Genomic DNA, 18,880 nt, shown 5'->3' with positions numbered 1-18,880 from the left:
GTCCACATTCATAGCCATGCTATTGGGGAAAATCTTATGTTTGAAGTGATTTTAAGGAAAATAACAACTGGGAAACAGAATGTCAGCCTCAGCAAAAATTGATATTCAAATTACTTTTTTTTTTTTTTTTTAAAGTAACCTTAAGACTTTCCTCTCCCTGTGGGAATGTGAACAAGGCTTTTCCTAGACCTTTTGGACAACATTATCTTCCAAACAACCACCAGAAAAATTGTGGTCATCAGAACTTCTAGATCTATTCCCCCTGAGTTTTTTGCCTGTCTGAAAGAGTCGGGGAGAAAATGATAATTCATATCTTTGGTTGTTACACACCTGAGAATTCCACTGAATCCTTTAGGATTTTCATTCCCTGTTGCACATAAACCTATACATCTCACAGGACCAGCTTTTATTCTTCTCTCTTCCCAAAGTTCTTGAAAAAAAGCAATTTATCATCATCCACACAGACATTAATGTCTCTCAAGGCTTTTCTTATCATTAAAATCTTCTTTACCTATTTATTTATCTTAATAATTTATAAACTTCAGAATATGTTATTTAATGTGTTTTCTTCCTCACTTTTTTTGACAATATTGAAGACAACACCTCAAATAAGCTAATGATGGCATTATATTTCCAGATCCTACAAACTAATTGTGTGATTAATCAGGTATGATTAATGCCAGAAATCTGACAATAAAAAAAGACTTCCTCTGCATCTTCCCCTGAATTAATCTCCCAAGAGTGCAGTGAGACAGAACATATTAATAGACAATTCTGCTCTGACTTTTAGATCAAAACAACGTTTATCCTTTTGTTGTTGTTGTCATTAAGTCTGAATATAAATGATAGAAGATACGGAGAGATGATTTTTTGTCCAGTTTATTATTTTAAGTTGATTTTTTTTTAATTCCATGACTACTTTAAGACACTTATATTCTTTACATCCCTTTTTTATAGTGATAACATTATTTAATCTCTTCCTCAAAGTTTCTGTTCAATTTTGTTAACCTGATTGCATGTCCATGGAGAAAAAGGACTAGAAAGGACCCCAAAAGCTCTTTTACATGGCTCACTCCTGTATAGATTACTTTTTTTAGAGATCATCAAAGCTGGACACTCAGAATGCTCTTCAGCACCCTGTCCCAAGGTGGTTCCTCTCTTTTCAAAAGATTTTGGCCAATATCTTATTATATACCGCACAAGAAGAGTGTTCTCTGTTTTGTGGGGTCTTCCACCAAGACCTGAGGTTTGGTGTTCATCAGATTTATGGCTCAGGTGTGCTTAGTGCAGTCTCCAGGCAAGAGTTGGGATGAATTTATTCCCATTGGGGCTCAAGGTCTGAGGGACACCAGCACTGCACCCATGTCCCATTCCCAGATCACTACTGGAGTAATTGTGCTCACGAAATTCTTGCAAGTGTGTTAATTAAGTCTTCTAAAACAAACACATCATTTTGGGTTATCGCTGAGCATGAATTAGCAAATTCAAATCTGTCTGCAATGTACCAAATAGATAAAAGCAGAGGGGACATTTGAGTTTGAACAACTATAGAGTTCTTTGAAAAATCTTTACAGCTTTTTATCTTCCTTTGTCCTCCATCTTCCCTTTTCACTTACCTGAACATAATCAATGATATTCTTCCCCTCTGAAAATGTCCTGGAGGTTTTTTAGGTCACTTTTTTTGCCTTATTTTCAGAAAATTTGTTTTCTCTTTCCTTTTTTTTTTTTTTTTTTTTTTTTGCTCAATCAGTGACACTCACCAAAACACAAGTCTTTTCTGGCCCCTACTTCAGGGCAATTTCACCAGTAAAGTGCTCACATGTAAAACATTTATTTCCAGCCCTTTTCTTTATATCTTCTAAGTTTAATTTCCCTCTGAAACCTCTTTATTCTGAAGCAGTGAAGTAGTCAAACAGTGGAATTGCACTTAAGTTTCCAACTATATAAGTTGATACCAAAATCAAACTTTCAGGAATACTTGTGAGTACAAGAACATGTAGGGGGATTAACTTTTATTTGTATTGCTGTTGGTTTTTTAGCTTTATTTGTGTGGTTATTTCGGAATTTTTTTTTTCTGCTGTGCAGAAACATATTCACACACACACACAGAAATCAACAAAAAAAATTACTTCAAACACTCCACTGGGATTAAGCAATTGGGTGAGAGGTTTATAATTGTACCATAGTAGCAGTCTGAATCCCTTAGAAAAATTCCCCTCATTTTTTGGCATGGTAGGAGAAAATTCCTGCTTCTAAGAATGCAAATGAAAATAGCAGCAGCGAGAATTAAACATAATTAATGTGCCATTACTGTAGCAGTGTGAAGAAGGGGGAGCAAACTGCAGTGTGTGTGCAAACAGGCTTTGGGAGCAAACAGGAATGTTGCATATTTGTTTGTATAATTACGCGGCGTACGTATTTCCCAAAAGTCTGTCAGCAAAATATTTTCTGTGCTTTCTTCTTTAATTAAAGTGCAGGTTGCTAATTGTAAGGCTGCATTAAAGTTCTTTCCCTCTGTTGTGACAGGAGACTGGCTCGCTCCACCCTGCTGCTGATCCCTTTGTTTGGAATTCACTACACGGTGTTTGCCTTTTCTCCTGAGAATGTCAGTAAGAGGGAGAGGCTGGTGTTTGAGTTGGGACTGGGATCCTTCCAGGTGATTATACACTGAATTCAGCTTTCCTTAGAACCAAACCTCTGCTCTTTATAACTACTTTGCATGCACAGCTCTCAGAGTGTGTCTCTGCCCATTTATGTGCATGTTGGTTTTTTGGTTTTGTTTCACTCCAGCTATTTTCTGTCATTCCTTCAGGATTTGAATTACTTTTTTTTTCTCTTTCCCATTTTCCTAGGGTTTCGTTGTCGCTGTTCTCTACTGCTTCTTGAATGGGGAGGTAAGATTTTTAATATTAAATGTCCTTCATCTGTCATCCACATCCCATTTTCTTGTGGGAGTAACTGTTGTTCCGACTGTCCATTCTAACTCATCATCTACCATAATCCCTGATACTTTAGTCTGAATCCCACAATTCTCAGAAAAAAAATAAAAAGGAAAAAAAAAAAGGATTTGTGATGTCTTATCAAAACAGAACATTGGCCTTACCAGAGATGATGGCTCAGATTAAGGCTTCCTGGCAGGGGTAGGATATACACAGGTCTCTCTTGAAATGTCATCCCAAGTACAAAATTTTGCACTGGTTTAATTGAATTTTGCCCTGCTCTTGCCAGCCCAGTCTCCCAGCCTGTTCAGCTCTCTCCAAGAGGTCTGACATGTCTCTGTCACCACCCAGTTTGGAGCCATCAGCCAAACTGGGGATGGTGCTTGCAATCTGAGATTAATCAGAAGATGGTGAGCACCTGGCACAGGTTACCAGAGAAGCTGTGGCTGCCCCTGGATTCCTGGAAGTGTCCAAGACCAGGGTGGATGGGGTTTGGAGCACCCTGGGATAGAGGAAGGTGTCCCTGCACGTAGCAGGGGGTGGAAGGGGATGACCTTTAAGGTCTCTTCCAACCCAAACCATTCCATGCTCTATGTGGGGTGCAGTATCCATACCTGGAGGACACCATTAATTATAATGTGCCAGGCTAAATAAAAAATCATTGTTCACTTCTCAGTGTGGCCTCCTTCCCATCTTGCAGATCATCAATCCACTCAAAATCTTGCCAGCTTTCCTTGGAAGAGGCTGAGGGGAGCAGTGTCAAGCCCTTCACTGAAGGCTGAGTTTTCTTGGGCACCACCCAGCTGGTGCCAGCTTCTCTCCTGAGCCCTGCCACTTTCACCCCTACACACACACAGCCCAAGGGTGTCAGATGCCCAGAGCCATCCCCCAGACTCCACCTGGGTGCCTTGCAAGCCTCACACTCCTCTCAGCACATGGCAACTGCTGCTGGCCACATCTGTGGTTTCTCTGATTCTCCTGTTCCAATCTGCATTTCCCTGCCTGTTTACCTGACTGAACGGTGCTGTTGAGGCAGGATGGGAACAAGACTCTGAGTCAGAAGGCTGAGAGAGTAAAACTCTGATTTATTTCAAAATGCATCACTCTTTATACAGAGCTTCGTGCAGACCAACTCTATTGGTCCTGAAGTGAAAACAACACACACCATTGGTGCACAGTGAATGACACACAGTGGTAGCACTTAACTATAAACATTGTGAACAACAAGAGAGATAAAGAATTATTTGCATTCTTTTCAGCACTTTCTCAGGCTTCTGCCTGGTTAGAAACTTTCTGTTTCTCTCTTTGACTGAATCTGAGACAAACAACTGAATATCTGAGGTCATTGTTTTCTGAATTGATGGAAAAGGGTTCCCTGCTCAATGTTGTCTTAAGAGTAGCATGGAACATCTGGAGTCCATCCATTCTCTCCTCCACTGCAGCACATCTTTTGTGCAGTCCAACAGTTGGAGTATTTTCCTAAAATCAGCTTTTTTTCTTCTTTCCAAGGGGGCTGACTTTAGGTATAGCCTGGCATTACTGACCTCTGTACAAAGAGGTCTCAAACTCCTTAATCCAAGTGACTTCTCAGACAAACCAAAACAATCTTCAAGCTCATCAAACAAATGGGTTATCTTTGCCCATGGGCATAGTCAAGATCTCCTGAAGCCCCTTGGAAGGAGTGGGGGGTGGTTCTTAGCCAAACCAACCAGATTAATTAAAGCCATTTTCCCTCTCAAGATATCAGAAAATGGTAATTAGAGAATGTCTTGTGCCTCTACTAAATTTCCTACAGCAAGAAAATGTTTGGAATATCACACTCTTCCAGATGCAAACACTATCCCCTTTTCACAGAGAAAACATAACTACATTCTCTATCTGATTTATAAATATCTATGTTTTAAATAACTTTAACCCAAATAGGAATTTGTAGGTCCTAGAAGGAGAATGTAACCAGTTGGATTTTTCTTCCCTGTAGTTTTTGTCCATACATTTGAAGCCCTTGTTTAGCATTTTTATATGATCCTTTTTGACAATATTAAGCCTGGAAAATCCAGCAATGACTGTTACAGCAGCTGTAACAGTGATACAACGACTGTTATCTTTGACACAACAGCTCATTGGAGACTGGAAAAATGTATTGGGAAAACATCTCTACATATCTCCCTATTCTTACACTATTTCATTCAGAAATATGATACAGGAATGAGTAATCAAGTAAATGTTGGCCCAAGCTACTATAATCTCTCTTATATTAAATCTTTAGTACTTTATATATTTATACACTTGTGCACACCCCAGCAGCGTTGCCAGGAAACTGGGAATGAATGAAAAGTAGAAAAGCTGTGGGATTATTTACTTATTGCCTAATTGAACTTCTGAGCTTGGATTGTTTTACTCTTGGTGATTTACTGTGGGTGCCAATAAAAAAAAAATAACCTCTCAAGAAAAGAAGGGTGGCACAGATGTGCAGTAATCCCAGAGCTGGTCTGCTTGGAGAGGATCTGAAAGCAAGAGGCAAAATTCTGTGTAAACATCCAGCCATTAATAGCAGGTGAGAGCAGCTGCCTCTGTGGACAGGGAGTTTCAATATTATCCAGCACTTTTTGATTGCTAGTTCCTTTGGTTCCTTACTATATCTTTGGTACTGGCCAATGAGGAAAACAGGCTGTTTTTTCCTCCAGGTGGTGTTGATCAGGTCTTTCATGCTCTGGGCTGATCCTAAATTATCTGAAGTTAGACACAGAACCACAGAACCTGAGCTGGGCTGTAGCGCCCCGCCATGGAAAAGTAATTTCAGATTTTGCTGAATTAAGGAGTTTAATAATAACCTTAAAAACAGTTCTGTCGAATTGTGGGGTTTTTTCTAATCTTGATAATTTGTCAGCATGTCCTCGAGCGGCTAAGTACATAAAAAATGACCTTTTGAAGTTTCTCCCTAAAGGTGCAATCAGAAATAAAGAGAAAATGGAGGAGCTGGAAAGTCAACCGGTATTTTGCTGTGGATTTCAAACATCGTCATCCTTCTCTAGCGAGCAGCGGAGTGAACGGGGGGACACAACTCTCCATTCTGAGCAAGAGCAGCTCTCAGATTCGGATGTCCAGCATAAATGCAGAGAACCTGGCGACATGAGCAGCTGAGGAGAGCAAAGCAACCAACGAGCAAACCAAAAACCATCCCTTGAAAAAGAAAAAAAAGGAAATAATAGTTTTGGTGATGGTGCAGGTCTCGCTTCCTTTCCTTTCCTTTCCTTTCCTTTCCTTTCCTTTCCTTTCCTTTCCTTTCCTTTCCTTTCCTTTCCTTTCCTTTCCTTTCCTTTCCTTTCCTTTCCTTTCCTTTCCTTTCCTCTCCTCTCCTCTCCTCTCCTCTCCTCTCCTCTCCTCTCCTCTCCTCTCCTCTCCTCTCCTCTCCTCTCCTCTCCTCTCCTCTCCTCTCCTCTCCTCTCCTCTCCTCTCCTCTCCTCTCCTCTCCTCTCCTCTCCTCTCCTCTCCTCTCCTCTCCTCTCCTCTCCTCTCCTCTCCTCTCCTCTCCTCTCCTCTCCTCTCCTCTCCTCTCCTCTCCTCTCCTCTCCTCTCCTCTCCTCTCCTCTCCTCTCCTCTCCTCTCCTCTCCTCTCCTCTCCTCTCCTCTCCTCTCCTCTCCTCTCCTCTCCTCTCCTCTCCTCTCCTCTCCTCTCCTCTCCTCTCCTCTCCTCTCCTCTCCTCTCCTCTCCTCTCCTCTCCTCTCCTCTCCTCTCCTCTCCTCTCCTCTCCTCTCCTCTCCTCTCCTCTCCTCTCCTCTCCTCTCCTCTCCTCTCCTCTCCTCTCCTCTCCTCTCCTCTCCTCTCCTCTCCTCTCCTCTCCTCTCCTCTCCTCTCCTCATTTTTCTTTCTTTTCCTTTTCTTTTTCCTTTATTTGTTTTCCCTCTCCTTTTTCCTCTCCTTTTTCCTTTCCTTTTTTTTCCTCTCCTTTTTCCTCTCCTCCCCTCCCCTCCCCTCCCCTCTCCTCTCCTCCCCTGAGGTGAAAAAGCAAAGGAAATGTGTAAATATCTCTTTTTAACAGCCACTGTAAATACCCAGCTGTACTCAAGGCCAATAATGGAGAATGTTTAAAAGACAAACAAGAGGCCAAACCCACCCACTCAACTATTCCCATTTCAGAGCATCTGCGAGTAATCCGTGTCCGTCCAAAGTAACAAGTGATTGCTGTGCAGTTGTGATCCTCGGTTGCCAAACTGATCCTACTCTGTGAATGGACATGACTACTGTCATTTTTCCACTTGGTTTCCATTTTGGGTTGGACTTGCTTATTTTTGTTTTACTCTAGTCCAACATGTCTTAGCCTGTCCCTGTCTTTTGGCACGTGAATTTCTGCAGTGTTTCTCTTTGGAGTCTTAGGATGGAGCTGACATGCTTGGGTGATCAATCCAGCTGATTCAGGAGGATCTCCAGAAAATTGAGTCCCGATGGATTTATAGGAACAGCTGTGCCAACACAAAACTGCACATCAGTGCAGGAACTTCAGGCCAGAGCAGTGGGATCTGCTGTGCTTTTCTGTACCCAGGGACACTCCCAGGAATGCTTTCTGTTCTAGTTAAGCTGTGAATTTTCTAAAAGGGCCATGCAGTTGAGATATAGCTCTATTTTTGGCATCGATTGATGGATTGATCATTTGGATTCTTTAAGTAACACAAAGAACTGTCCCTCCCCTCCCACCTTAAGAGCAAGAGGCAGTTCCAAGGTGGCCTTTCCCTCCAGATGACCTTGAACCCTCTGCTCCAGTGGCCACACGTGGCGTGGGTGGCCTGGGGGGCAGTGCTGTCACACAGAGCGCCGTGCCTTTGCAACCTGGTTGACTTCTGAGGGCTGACTCTTCCCTGCCAGGGCAAAGAGGCACAAGAAGGACCTGGTGGGATCACCCTGGAAGGTAAAAAAGTCACCTGCATTTGGTGAGGGAAAAACTAACTAAACTGAACAGCAGGACGGCACGGAAGGAGAGGATAAAGACTTTGGATGACTTCCCACACCTGGCAATTCTCTCTCTCTTGGAATATTCTGTTTGTTTCACCACCAATGGTCTTACTGCTTTTCTTGGAGAGGAACTCGAATGTTCTTTCAATCTTTGCCTTGTAGTTAAAGCCACGACTGCTACAAATCTACTTCAACCCAATGTCGATGATGTCAATTCTTATGAGTCTTTATACAGCGCAAAAAAAAGGCTTCAAGGGCCGTCCTAGCGCTCCCTTCGTCTCGGATTTATGAATTTATGAACTGAGAAATATATATATATATCAAATATATATATATGTGCGTGTATGTGTATGCATATATTACAAACAAAGATGAAAATGGCATTTTAAATGTGAAGTTTTGAACTGAAACTAATAGTAACCAGGAAATTCAAAATTCAGGCTTGCTCTTTGGTGTTAAGTTGACATGATCCTAAACTAAAAACAGGGAAAAAAGTTAAATACTTGGAATTTTAGTGTCAGCTGAGTGTGAGCTTTTAATTTCACTGGTTTTTGTTAGTTTAAGTACAAAAAAAAGAGTTTTGATGTCATTTTAAGCAAAGATTTTTAAAGATAATCCTAGTTTACTTATTTTTAAAAGGAGAAAAAAAAAAGAAAGGTCTCAGAAAGTTGTGCAAGAAATATTAATTATAATAATACTTAACACTTATATAATCCTTTATGGGAATATTCTGCTCTTGGCTGGAGCCATCTAAATGAATGTAAATTTTATTCAAAACAGACAGAAATGTTGTTTGAGGTCATACTGGTACAGGACCATGCCCTTAAGAGATGAGGACAGCCCTGTCATGTGAAATCTGCCATGGCACAGAGGACCAGCAGAACAGTCGAAACCACTTCCATTGTACTCCAGGTTCATAAATGGGATTTATATGATCCAAACACCGTTTTTCCCCCAAATCTACAGCACTGATTTGCTGCTCTGAGAGCAGAATTTATTTCCCTCTTCCCAGCTCTCTGCAAAAGTCAAAGTGTTTTTAACTGATAGATTGGCCCTTCATCCTTCTTCAGAAGCTTCTTAAAGCTATTTTGGAATGTTTCTCCAGGAATCAGGTACTTTGCTGTCCAGAGTTGGGGAAAGGCAGATTTATCAGGTAAATGCATATTTGGCAATTTTCTGTAGGATGGGCTTTCACAACGATTATATTGCCAACACTGTAAATGTATTATTTAAAAAAAAAAAAAAAGCTATTTTTTGCATGAATGGCTATTAGCCAGTTTTCAATCATTAATAAATTAGAATTGTGGAGAAAAAGATATCAAATAACTGCCTCTAGCTGGAGACTTTTTCTCATTTCAATCCAGAGCAAGAAGGTGTTTGGATCTTTTTGGGTTTTTTTAATTTTTTTTTGCTGTTGTTGAAAATTTTCTGAGCTTACTTCGGGGTTTTGTTGTTTTCCTGGCCTTCCTAGAGTGCTCTGCAGTTTGAGTTGGTGGATCTCAGTCCAGTGCCTTGTGGGCAAATGTCCACATCACCAAAACCACCCTCTGACCCTGCACACTGGAGACCAGGTCCTCAGCTAAATTCAATCAGTACAGAAAACTGCTGTTATTGTTAGAATAAACTGCTTCACCTGGAATTGGGATTTGGCCTCAGCACATTGCTATTACCATTAATTTATGGTGGTCCCAGATAGAGAGTCCATGCATGGAAAAATTGGGAAAAGTTGGATTTGCTCCTTAATTCCTTGAGCCAGTGCTTAGGAATTTGGAGAGCAGTGGAGGGGAAGTTTCTGCTGTTGCAGACATTGTGTTTCTTGTTCAGTAGAAAAATGGAATCTGCTCACCAGCACCGAATTTACTGGAAGAAATGGGATCTTCAACATATTAAAAAAAAAAAGAAAAACAAAACCTTTGATTATGATTTTATTTCTCTGAATAAAAGTGTTGATGCACTGGCAGATTTGGCTTTTCCTGAGTCACTGGAACTTTCCAAGTATCCCTGGAAGGGACAGGTCACACTTGAGGTGGACACAGTTATGAGATCCAGACTCTGATGCCGTGGCACAAGTGAGCTCTCCACAAATCTCTCTGTTGAATGTAAGCTGCAGGTGCTGGCCAGGCATGGCCACCCCACAGTGGCTGTTTTTCCATTTGCTTCAGGAGGGAAGAATCCAACAGGCAGTTTGCTTCTCTGTGTGTGTAAATATCAACTGAGTGTAACAGTGCTTTGTTTGATTTTTCACTGTGAAATATATTTTGGAGCTAGAAAGGCTGTGTTATTAAAAACAATACACAATTAAACAAAAAAAAAAAACAAAAACCCAAGTGTGCAGTGCTCCTTGAGCCATTTTTTTTACCATGTCCATAATGTATTTCCTGTCTAATTTTCTTATTTTGCTTTTATAAATGTACAGAAAACTTTTTGTGCTGCAGGTTTTGTGACTATTTACTGTATCTAACCACTGTTTTGATTATTGACTTGTCAGTGTGGAGTGCTGGTACTGCAGGACAATTCACATCCCAACAAAATGAAAACTACAACCTAGATTGTAAAGGATGAGGCTGTTTCATTGCTGCATGGTGATGTCACCTCCTTTTACTTTCACTTTTAGTATTTCTGGAACTCAGAGCCCAGGGAATGAACCTTTAATGCTTAGTTCTGGGAAGTTTTGAATCACAGAGGAAAAATACCTAAGTTCCTCTGCACCATTCACGTGCATAATTTGAGAACCAGGTGTTAAAATGAAGTGGTGGGAGAAGGGATGAAGGTAGGTGAGCCCAGAGGAAAATGAAGTTTGGAAGTTAAATCCAGACACTTTATTGGGTGTTTGGCTGCTCCCTTTCAGCATCTGTCTCTCACTGCACCTTAAGGACAGTGCCCTGCAATGACAAGGCTAAACAACAACCAGAAGTGGCCATGAACTGATAATTTGAGTTTACCTTTGCAAACATGACTCTCCCTGGACTCTCTCCATCATCAATGGCAAGTGGGAGATACCTTCCACAAGAAACTGAAGTTCACAGAATCAATAGCCAAGGCTGGAGGTGACCTTGAATGACAAATTTGGTCCAACCTTTCATGAGAAAGAGAGCCAAGATGAGTTTATCCCACACCCTGTCCAGTCACCTCTTGAAAACATCCCCTGAGAGGGACCACACCTCTGGGGAGGTTCTTCCCATGAATGGCTGTTCTCACTCCAAAAAAATTCTGTTTTATATCAAGATGATCCCTTTCCTGGTGCAACTTGTCACCCTTGTATTCTCCATGTGGATCCTTGTGGAAAAGAGAACCTTCATCCTCTTTCTGACCACTCTTAGAATTGGAATAGTTTAGTAGGTGGCCACTGAGGGTTCTTTTCTCCAGGGAAAAATTCCTTCAACTTTTTTTCACTATTCCCATTCCATCCCTCTGATGATCTTCATGGTCCTCCTTGTGACCTTCTCCAGTCTGGCCATTTCTGTCTTGCATTTTGAGAACCAGAATGGGACACAAGAGTGAGTTTCTTGGACTCATGCTAAAAACCTGACCATGAGACTATGATCCTCCTCAGCACTGACAGAAGGATTAGTTGCCATAATTTGCCTTGCCCGTTATATTATAAAATTGTGGCTTTTCATAATATTTTCCTATCAAAGGTGGATGAAATTCCACTTCTGAATAGCAGGGTAGATCCAGTGCTTGCATATGAAGGGACCTCTGGTCAGCTCAAAAATTCAGAGTTTTTTCAAAAATCCCATGGGAAAAAAGACACCAGTAACTAAAAGTAGGCAAAGCCAAAATGATCAAGAACAAAACATATTCACTCAATATGAAGGAAGCTTTTTAATTGCCATTACTTTAATATTATTTTACTCCCATTTCTAAACTGATCACCCCTCTTTTTAAAATTCAGCACTGTTTTTTCATCTTCTCTTCCCACTGGAAAGTTACTGTAAAACATTTTTAGCAGTTAAAAACCTTTATCTGAACCTGGAGTCGAAATAACTCCTGCCTCATTTGCATTCCTTGTCATACTGATCTTGTCTCCAGTTTCCTTCTCTTTTCCTGAGATATAAACAGCTTTATTTCAGATGAAGTCTGCAGTTTGTCTTTGATCATACAGCTGCAAGATAAGACTAAAAATAATCATGCTATTAAGCTGCATTTCTCTCAGCTCTAATCCAAATTTGGGCAGCAAAGCCAGTGCAAAGAATCAAATACAGACAGACATGGATTCATTAAAAATAGCAGGAAAACTACCTAGAAGCAGCCAGCCAAGCATCCTGGGGGAAGAAGGAAATAAAAAAGGAACAATAAAAATTAAGAGAAAGATTTCCAGTTCTTGAAAGTGTATAAATGAGATTTGGGGTTTGAGCAAATTTTGTTCAGCCAAATCTAAAAGGAAAATAACTCCAATATTTTGCTTTTCTGCTTGCAGTTATAATCTTGCAAGGGAAGTTTTTCCAATCAAATAGATGGGACACACATTCAGTCAAAATACTGCAGGAGATCATCACTAAAATAGATTAAAATACACTGATGGTGTCAGTTTGGGAGGTTTCAGTGCTTTTGTCTGACACTACTACTAAATCTCTACTAAATGTGGCCTGTGAACCATACAAATATCCAACTTTACACTATTTTTGCAGCCCTGACAGAAATTAGTTATCAAAATTTCCAATTATAGCAAAAAAACTTGGGTTTCAAGAGAGTTTCAGAAACAATTAAGTTTTCAGTCTGTGGCCTGTGGAGGCTTTAGAGCCCAGAGATGGTTTCAGAAGTGTCCATGGATGATTATTAAGGAAATTAAGTTCACTTTTTGTATAGCAATGGATTCTTTAGGCTATTGAAGAGCTTTAGTCCTTTCTGTATTTATGCAAAGGCTCCCACAGGTCAAAAACGTAGAAAATTCAATAAATTAAGATTTTCCCCATAAGATTATGTGATTCCATAATAACAGAATTTCTTTTTTTTTTTTTTTTTTTTTTTCCTTTTCCTGAGATCTTTCTCATTTGGACAAGGCTTCCAGAGCAAGGTGTACTTATATTATTAGTGTTGTTCTTTGACCTCAGCAGAGCTGCAGCAGCATGGAAGGTCTAAAGGCTTGGTGAGAACAGGATGGATGGACACCACATGGCATCCTGCTTGGCATCCAGACAGGATTAGTGTCTGCTGTAGCTCCTAAGTCATATCTGTGGATATCTAGGGAATACCTAAACTCACAGAGTGGGATTCAGTCCGAAGTCAGACTTTTTTCATCCTTCGACTCCTGTTTTTGCAACTATGGAAATGTACATAATGCAAAAATACAACCAAATGTCTGCTCTGAAGTAGTTTTCTTCCTTGGGAGTTGAATATTAAGGGCTGTATTAGATGTGTCCCTTTCAAAATCTGGAACTACTGGCATTAGTTAAACCTCTGGAGTTTAACCTCTGGAAGAGATCTTGAGCAGAAGGCTCAGGACACACCCACATCTCTTAGACACCAAAAGTGAAGATTTCTTCTTTTAATCTTGTTTCTCCACTTTGCCTTTTTGTTCACAGGAGAGAAATGAGCAATTTTAGAGGACAAGTATCAAACATTTTTGATGTCTGCTCCAGGGTGAGATGATTCACACTTTGCAAGTGGCTGTTTCTCTTCTGCAGGACATCTCCCTGACCAGATTAGAGACAGATGCTGACCCTGAGGAGGCCTGGATAGAAATGAATCTTCCCTGGCAAATCTTCCCAGTCACTATTGTTCTTGTCTCATGCATGCTGAGAAATTATAGTCTTGAACAGCTTTGAGCTGGCTCCTGTTGGGTGTTACCAACCAGATTTGGGGAAGGTGGATGTCTGTGAAAGAGTTAGGAGCTCTCATGGAGAGTTTTCAGGACGCTTTGTTCTCCCTGTCAGATTGTGTCCACACAACCAGCACTTCTGTGTCCAGGAACAAACCATAGTAACAAAAAAATAAAACAGAAAGGATTTTACCCTCTGATTTTAGCAGTCAGACACATGCAACCAGTTCAGAATTGCATTTAAGAAGAAGTTAGGAGGATGTGGAGGATGCGGTAGCAGCTGAGGATGCTCTGATGTTAATGATGCTCCGTGTATATCTGTACTAAAGAACTAAGTTCAGCTAAATACACATTGTACTTTGTGTATGAAAACACACCAGCAGAGCTTGAACAATGTCTTGAACCTCATGGTCTTTCACCTTCTTATGATTCAAATTGCAATTTCCCATTGGCTTTCTTTTGGGGAATTCATCCATGTGGAGAATTACTGTGTGATATGACACTGTGTGATATGACACTCTTCAGTGTCTGAAATTACTTAGGCTTCTGCATACGCCTTTCCCAATGGACTTTGTGCTTGCAGAGAAGTCTCAAGAGGCCTTTGTGTATCGGTATAATCTGTAAAAATACAAATATTTGGTGTGTTTATTCTCTTTCCCTTCTACTTGTCAATTTAGTGGCAATGCACCCTGCTATAGCTCTGAGAAGAACCAAGCTGTCGGATGAAAAGCTGTATTTTGGCTTTTGACTGTGTCAAGGTACAAAGTTACTGGCCTGTTGGGTCTAATACTGACCTTTTTTGGTCAAAATTGGTTTAATTGGTAATGGGATCTGGGGTTATTCAGCTTTGTTATGAGGTGGAAACACAGATATTAACTGCTGCTTTCTAACCTTTTTTTTGTGTTTTGAGAAATTGTTTTTAACATGTATACTGCTGTAGATGACACAATAAATGTATTATCATTTTGTAAAAGTCTGTTCTGATATAAAATTGCACCAAAGAGAACTTTTTGTCTGTGAACTTACAGGGTAGTGTATTCTTTTCCTGAAGTAGAAGTTTTTTGGGCTAAAAGGGTTCTTTGTGGGAAGGAGACCCTGGAATCTTCTGCCAAAGTCAGTCCTGGACCAGCCAGGGGTGAGGTCTTTGACTTGCAGTGTTCCTTTTCCATAAACCACTGGTGTTTATCTCCCTGCATCAATATCAGGCAGAACTGTGGGCCAACATCACCAAACCAAATGTAACACACTCCTTAAAAACCCCTGTGCCTCTGGGTTTGATCCACAGGAGACTAAATATTACTGCTACAGGGTATAAACAGGAGCAGAAATTCTGTTATCCTCAAACAAAGACATTGCCAGTGGCCAAAAGTGGAAACAGCTTGGTCTCTTTAACACCAGATGTGCTTCAAGGCTTCTTTTCTTTTATAGCCAAAGCAAACCTGAAGGGTTTTATCATCAGGATAATTTTTAAAACAGCAAGTAAAAAATTTTACAGGAGAACCAGAGCACACAGTCTCAAGCTGCACCAAGGGAAGTTTAGGTTGGATATCAGGAAAAAGTTTTTCACAGGAAGGTGATAAAGTTCTGGAATGGCTGCCCGGGGAGGTGGAATCACCATCCCTGGGTGTGTTTAACAAAGCCTGGATGTGGCACTGGGTGCCAGGGTTGAGTTGAGGTGTTGGGGCTGGGTTGGACTCGATGATCTTGAAGGTCTATTCCAACCTGCACATTCTGGGGATTCTGTGAAGTACATTCAAACTCCTAAAACAGAGGATTCCACAGAAGATGAAGTATTTCTGATATTTTCCCCATCTTCATCCCTCAGTTGCCATAAACCTTTGCCTGTCCTCATGAATCCCCCACACAGGCTGCATCTTTTAACTCATTGTTTGGCCAAAGTACAGGTATTTGTAGCTGTGTGCTTTGATGGGAAAATGGACACACCTCTAGTGAAATTGTGGTCAGAGATGTGTCAGGGAGCAGCAGGGCTGGAGATCTCCACCCCACAGCATCACTGAGGCAGGACCTGGCAGGAGCCAGGAGCACGTGGGGGATTGGGAAGGACAGGGCAGATCTACATATTTTCATTTTTGCTATGTTTCAAATCACTGTAAATGCCCTTCACATGGATTTCCACCTTGACCTTAGACAGCCTCAGCCCAGTTTTTTTTTTGCAGGCTGGACAATTGGGCACAGGATGTGTCTCCCCTTCCCACCACGTGCAGAATGGCTGCACCAGTCAGTCTCTCCCTAATCACAGAAATCAAATCAAAAAGCAAATGTAGAACAGGGAATCTGGAAAAACTCCAATTTCCAAATTATTTGTGTAGCCTAAGTGATTTTTTTTTTTAGGCAGAGAAAGAAAAGGCACCTCCAAAAGTTTTTTAGCCACTCTACAAGTCCCATTTAAATATTCACTAATTCAAAGACAAAATAAAACACAAGAGCACATTTGCTCCTAATCCTAGACACCTGATTTCAATGAGGAGAACTTAATTTAGCCAAGGAGCAACTACCTTGAATTCCGTTGTATTTTCTGCAATTGAACAAATCCTCCTCAGATACTCAAATAATTCTTGCTCTGGGTGCATTAGGCAGCCTCAGTGAAGTTCTCAATGTCCCAAACAGGTAAAGCTGCCTGCTGGAAGGATTTCTTTTAATTTGGAGCCAAATCAATCAAACTTTCTGAAAAAAAAAAATCATGCTGACATTATCAGAGATAGAAATCTACTCTCAATTAGAAATTTCAGTTACCTTAGCAAACTATCTTTGCTTCCACACCATAAAAAACAGCTGGAAAAGTAGATTTTGGTCTTTTCAGGGTGTCATGGAGTTTGTAAAGGGATTTAAAAAGAATTCTTGGAGAGTTAAACTCTGCAAAAGACAGCAGGGGATTAGAGGAGGAGAAAGCAGCTGATGTAATTTAATGATCTCTTGCAGCTGCCCTTTGGGAGTGATTTAAAACTCATTCAGGAGAGGTTTGGGAGCCCTGCCTGGCTTTGTGGGCTGCACACATCCAGCTCCAGGAGGTGGCAGTGGCTCCACACGGAGCAGTTAAACACGGCTTGGGATGCTTTTCCTGCCTTCCCAACCTTCTGAGAAGCAAAACATCCCTGCCCGAAGCATTCCCGACTGATAAACATACCCACACGAACTCAGGTGTGTCAACAAAAAGGGATAAGGGTTCTTTTTACAGCCCAAATCAAATATTTCTCCAGGAAATTTTAGCACTTCCCAGGATTATTAACCTTTTATTTTATAAAGCCTCAAATGAAATACCCAAACTGACACAAAATTAAATGTACAAACTCAAATGAAATATCCAAACTGACATAAAGTAAATGTACAAACCCACAACAGCTGTAATTGCCACTTGCTTTTTATAGATGTACATCATACATTTTGTGTACCAATTCTCATTACTATGCTCAGCAACAAAACACAGGAACTGAGGTGACTTTTACAAGTAAAGCTGATAAAAAAAGTCAGAATAGACAAAATTACTCCTTACAACAAACATATGGCATTATGACAGATGAGTTAAATGCCTAATAATAAATAAGTTAATTGAATTATATTTATAGAAGCCTGGACAATTCACCTCTGCTCTAACAGAACTAGAGATGAAGCGCCTAAAATCAGCAAAGAGATTTCCAGGAGTCAAATGTCTGCCGACCTAAATAATTAACCAAGAGCAGAGCAAACTGAGGGACTGGAATACAGGTTTTTTAAAGTTGAATTGATCTGGGACTCGGACAGTGAATGGCAGGCTGTGTCTTCCAATCCAAAAATGCAGATTTTCCTGGGAATGCTCCTGTCTTGACCCATCTCAGGTACCTCTTTACCTTTTCTTTGCTTTTGGAGAGGTTGAGGTGGAGTCCAGCTCAGTCCTGATGAAAGAGGAAGTTCACCCAAAAAAGAATGGTGCAAAGGTGAAATCTTTGCCATTATCAGCAATCCCACTCTGGATCTGATTATTATATGAGCCATCATCTCTAATGTTGTAAAAATTGCTTTTGGAGATCTGGAGGAGAAGAAAATCAGCAAAGGATCTCTCTTTGAGGTGTCCCATTGAAATATGAGACCACACAATTGCATTTTTTCTCCTAACACTGCAAGAAGAAATTATTGTGACATTGCACAGTGATGTGCTTGTCTCTGCTGAAGGGCCTCAGCAACTTTCTCAAGGGCTTCTTGGGCCTCAGGTGTGAGGGTTCTGGGAGATGTAATGTTTTTCTTCTCTCAATAAGTTGAAAAATGGTGCAAGTTCATCATTGCTGAGCCCCAAAATTGGCCTGATCCCATTGATTTCTCCTAAAATCTGCTGCAAATCCTGTAAATTGCTGACATTGGCTCTGAGTTGTATATTCTGTGGCCTAATTGTTTGCTCTCGGATTCTCCATGCCAAGTATTTCAAAGGTGAGATTTCTTGGACTTCCAGTCCTGTATTTTGGACTTCTGCAATCATGCTACAGGAGCCTCTTGCATTTCATCCATCCTTCAGTTCTGTCATGTCACTGGGTGTGGTGATAACGAGCTGAGAAATGCTGGGCAGGACTGAGACTTCAGTCCTGGAAAAGCAAAATTACAAAAATTTTGTAATTTAAAAAAACCAAAATTACCCTTTATTTGGGTGTCTCACTGATTGATCTTCCAGGTTTTGGACGTCTGCCCAACAAAACAACATCTGGGCACTAAGATTAGGTCTGTAAGTCATTGTGAGCACAAGGTAGCCCAGCTGGCATCTGGCATTGGGTTTGCTCTGATTTAGTCCTTCTTACATCATCTGCCTAATATTTGGCTTCTCCATATTTTTCTTTGGACAAGAAAGGGTTTGGGATCTTCTGTCCTAATTTAATCTCTTTTCAATAAGCATAGAAGAAAAAAAAATCAAGCAGGTATTTTGTGTCACGGTTTGAGTTTCCTTTTAAAGCAGATTACTGTTCTATAGGTAAGTGCTTGTCAGGTGTCTGCTTAATTTCCATTAGAATGTCTCAAGACATCTCAAAACAAGAAGTAAAACACCAAAAATCCTTATGGCAAAGCTTGGGCAGCAAATAACCCTTTTAAATAATGGTTAGGAATCATGGTCTCAGAAACTGGAAATTTTGGAAAATGCTAACAAAGATAGGACAAATATTCTGGGCCTCAGAGGAGTTAATGTTTTAGGGTTTGGTGGGTTTTGTTTTTTTCTTTTTTTGTTTGGTTTTTTTTTTTTTTTTGTTTTGTTTT

General features: G+C 40.6%; 1 protein-coding gene and 1 long non-coding RNA gene across 15 annotated transcripts in view; one reads left to right on the top strand and one right to left on the bottom strand.

Moving 5' to 3' along the window:
• Nucleotides 1-6,145, top strand: part of ADCYAP1R1 (ADCYAP receptor type I) — a 144,225-nt gene extending 138,080 nt beyond the window's left edge. For 10 of the 14 annotated variants that reach the window (XM_030264180.4, XM_041714324.2, XM_041714323.2 and 7 more), the window contains 3 exons: nucleotides 2,527-2,656; nucleotides 2,853-2,894; nucleotides 5,871-6,145. In XM_030264180.4, the coding sequence (XP_030120040.2) occupies nucleotides 2,527-2,656; nucleotides 2,853-2,894; nucleotides 5,871-6,080 (382 nt within the window). In that variant the 3' untranslated portion in view covers nucleotides 6,081-6,145. The remainder of the gene's footprint in view (nucleotides 1-2,526; nucleotides 2,657-2,852; nucleotides 2,895-5,870) is intronic. The other 4 variants (XM_041714322.2, XM_041714328.2, XM_041714326.2 and 1 more) reach the window with 1 other exon arrangement.
• A 5,095-nt stretch (nucleotides 6,146-11,240) lies between these two features.
• On the bottom strand, nucleotides 11,241-11,584 carry LOC140682565 (uncharacterized). The gene is made up of 2 exons (XR_012054399.1): nucleotides 11,448-11,584; nucleotides 11,241-11,412 (listed from the first exon to the last, which is right to left on the bottom strand). It is a non-coding gene; the product is annotated as an uncharacterized lncRNA (long non-coding RNA).
• Between the last annotated feature and the right edge of the window lie 7,296 nt (nucleotides 11,585-18,880).

The sequence above is a fragment of the Taeniopygia guttata genome, chromosome 2, assembly GCF_048771995.1.
Source record: "Taeniopygia guttata chromosome 2, bTaeGut7.mat, whole genome shotgun sequence".
NCBI lineage: Eukaryota > Metazoa > Chordata > Aves > Passeriformes > Estrildidae > Taeniopygia > Taeniopygia guttata.
Note: the sequence above shows the minus strand (reverse complement) of the source record. Positions and strands in the feature narration are given on the sequence as shown.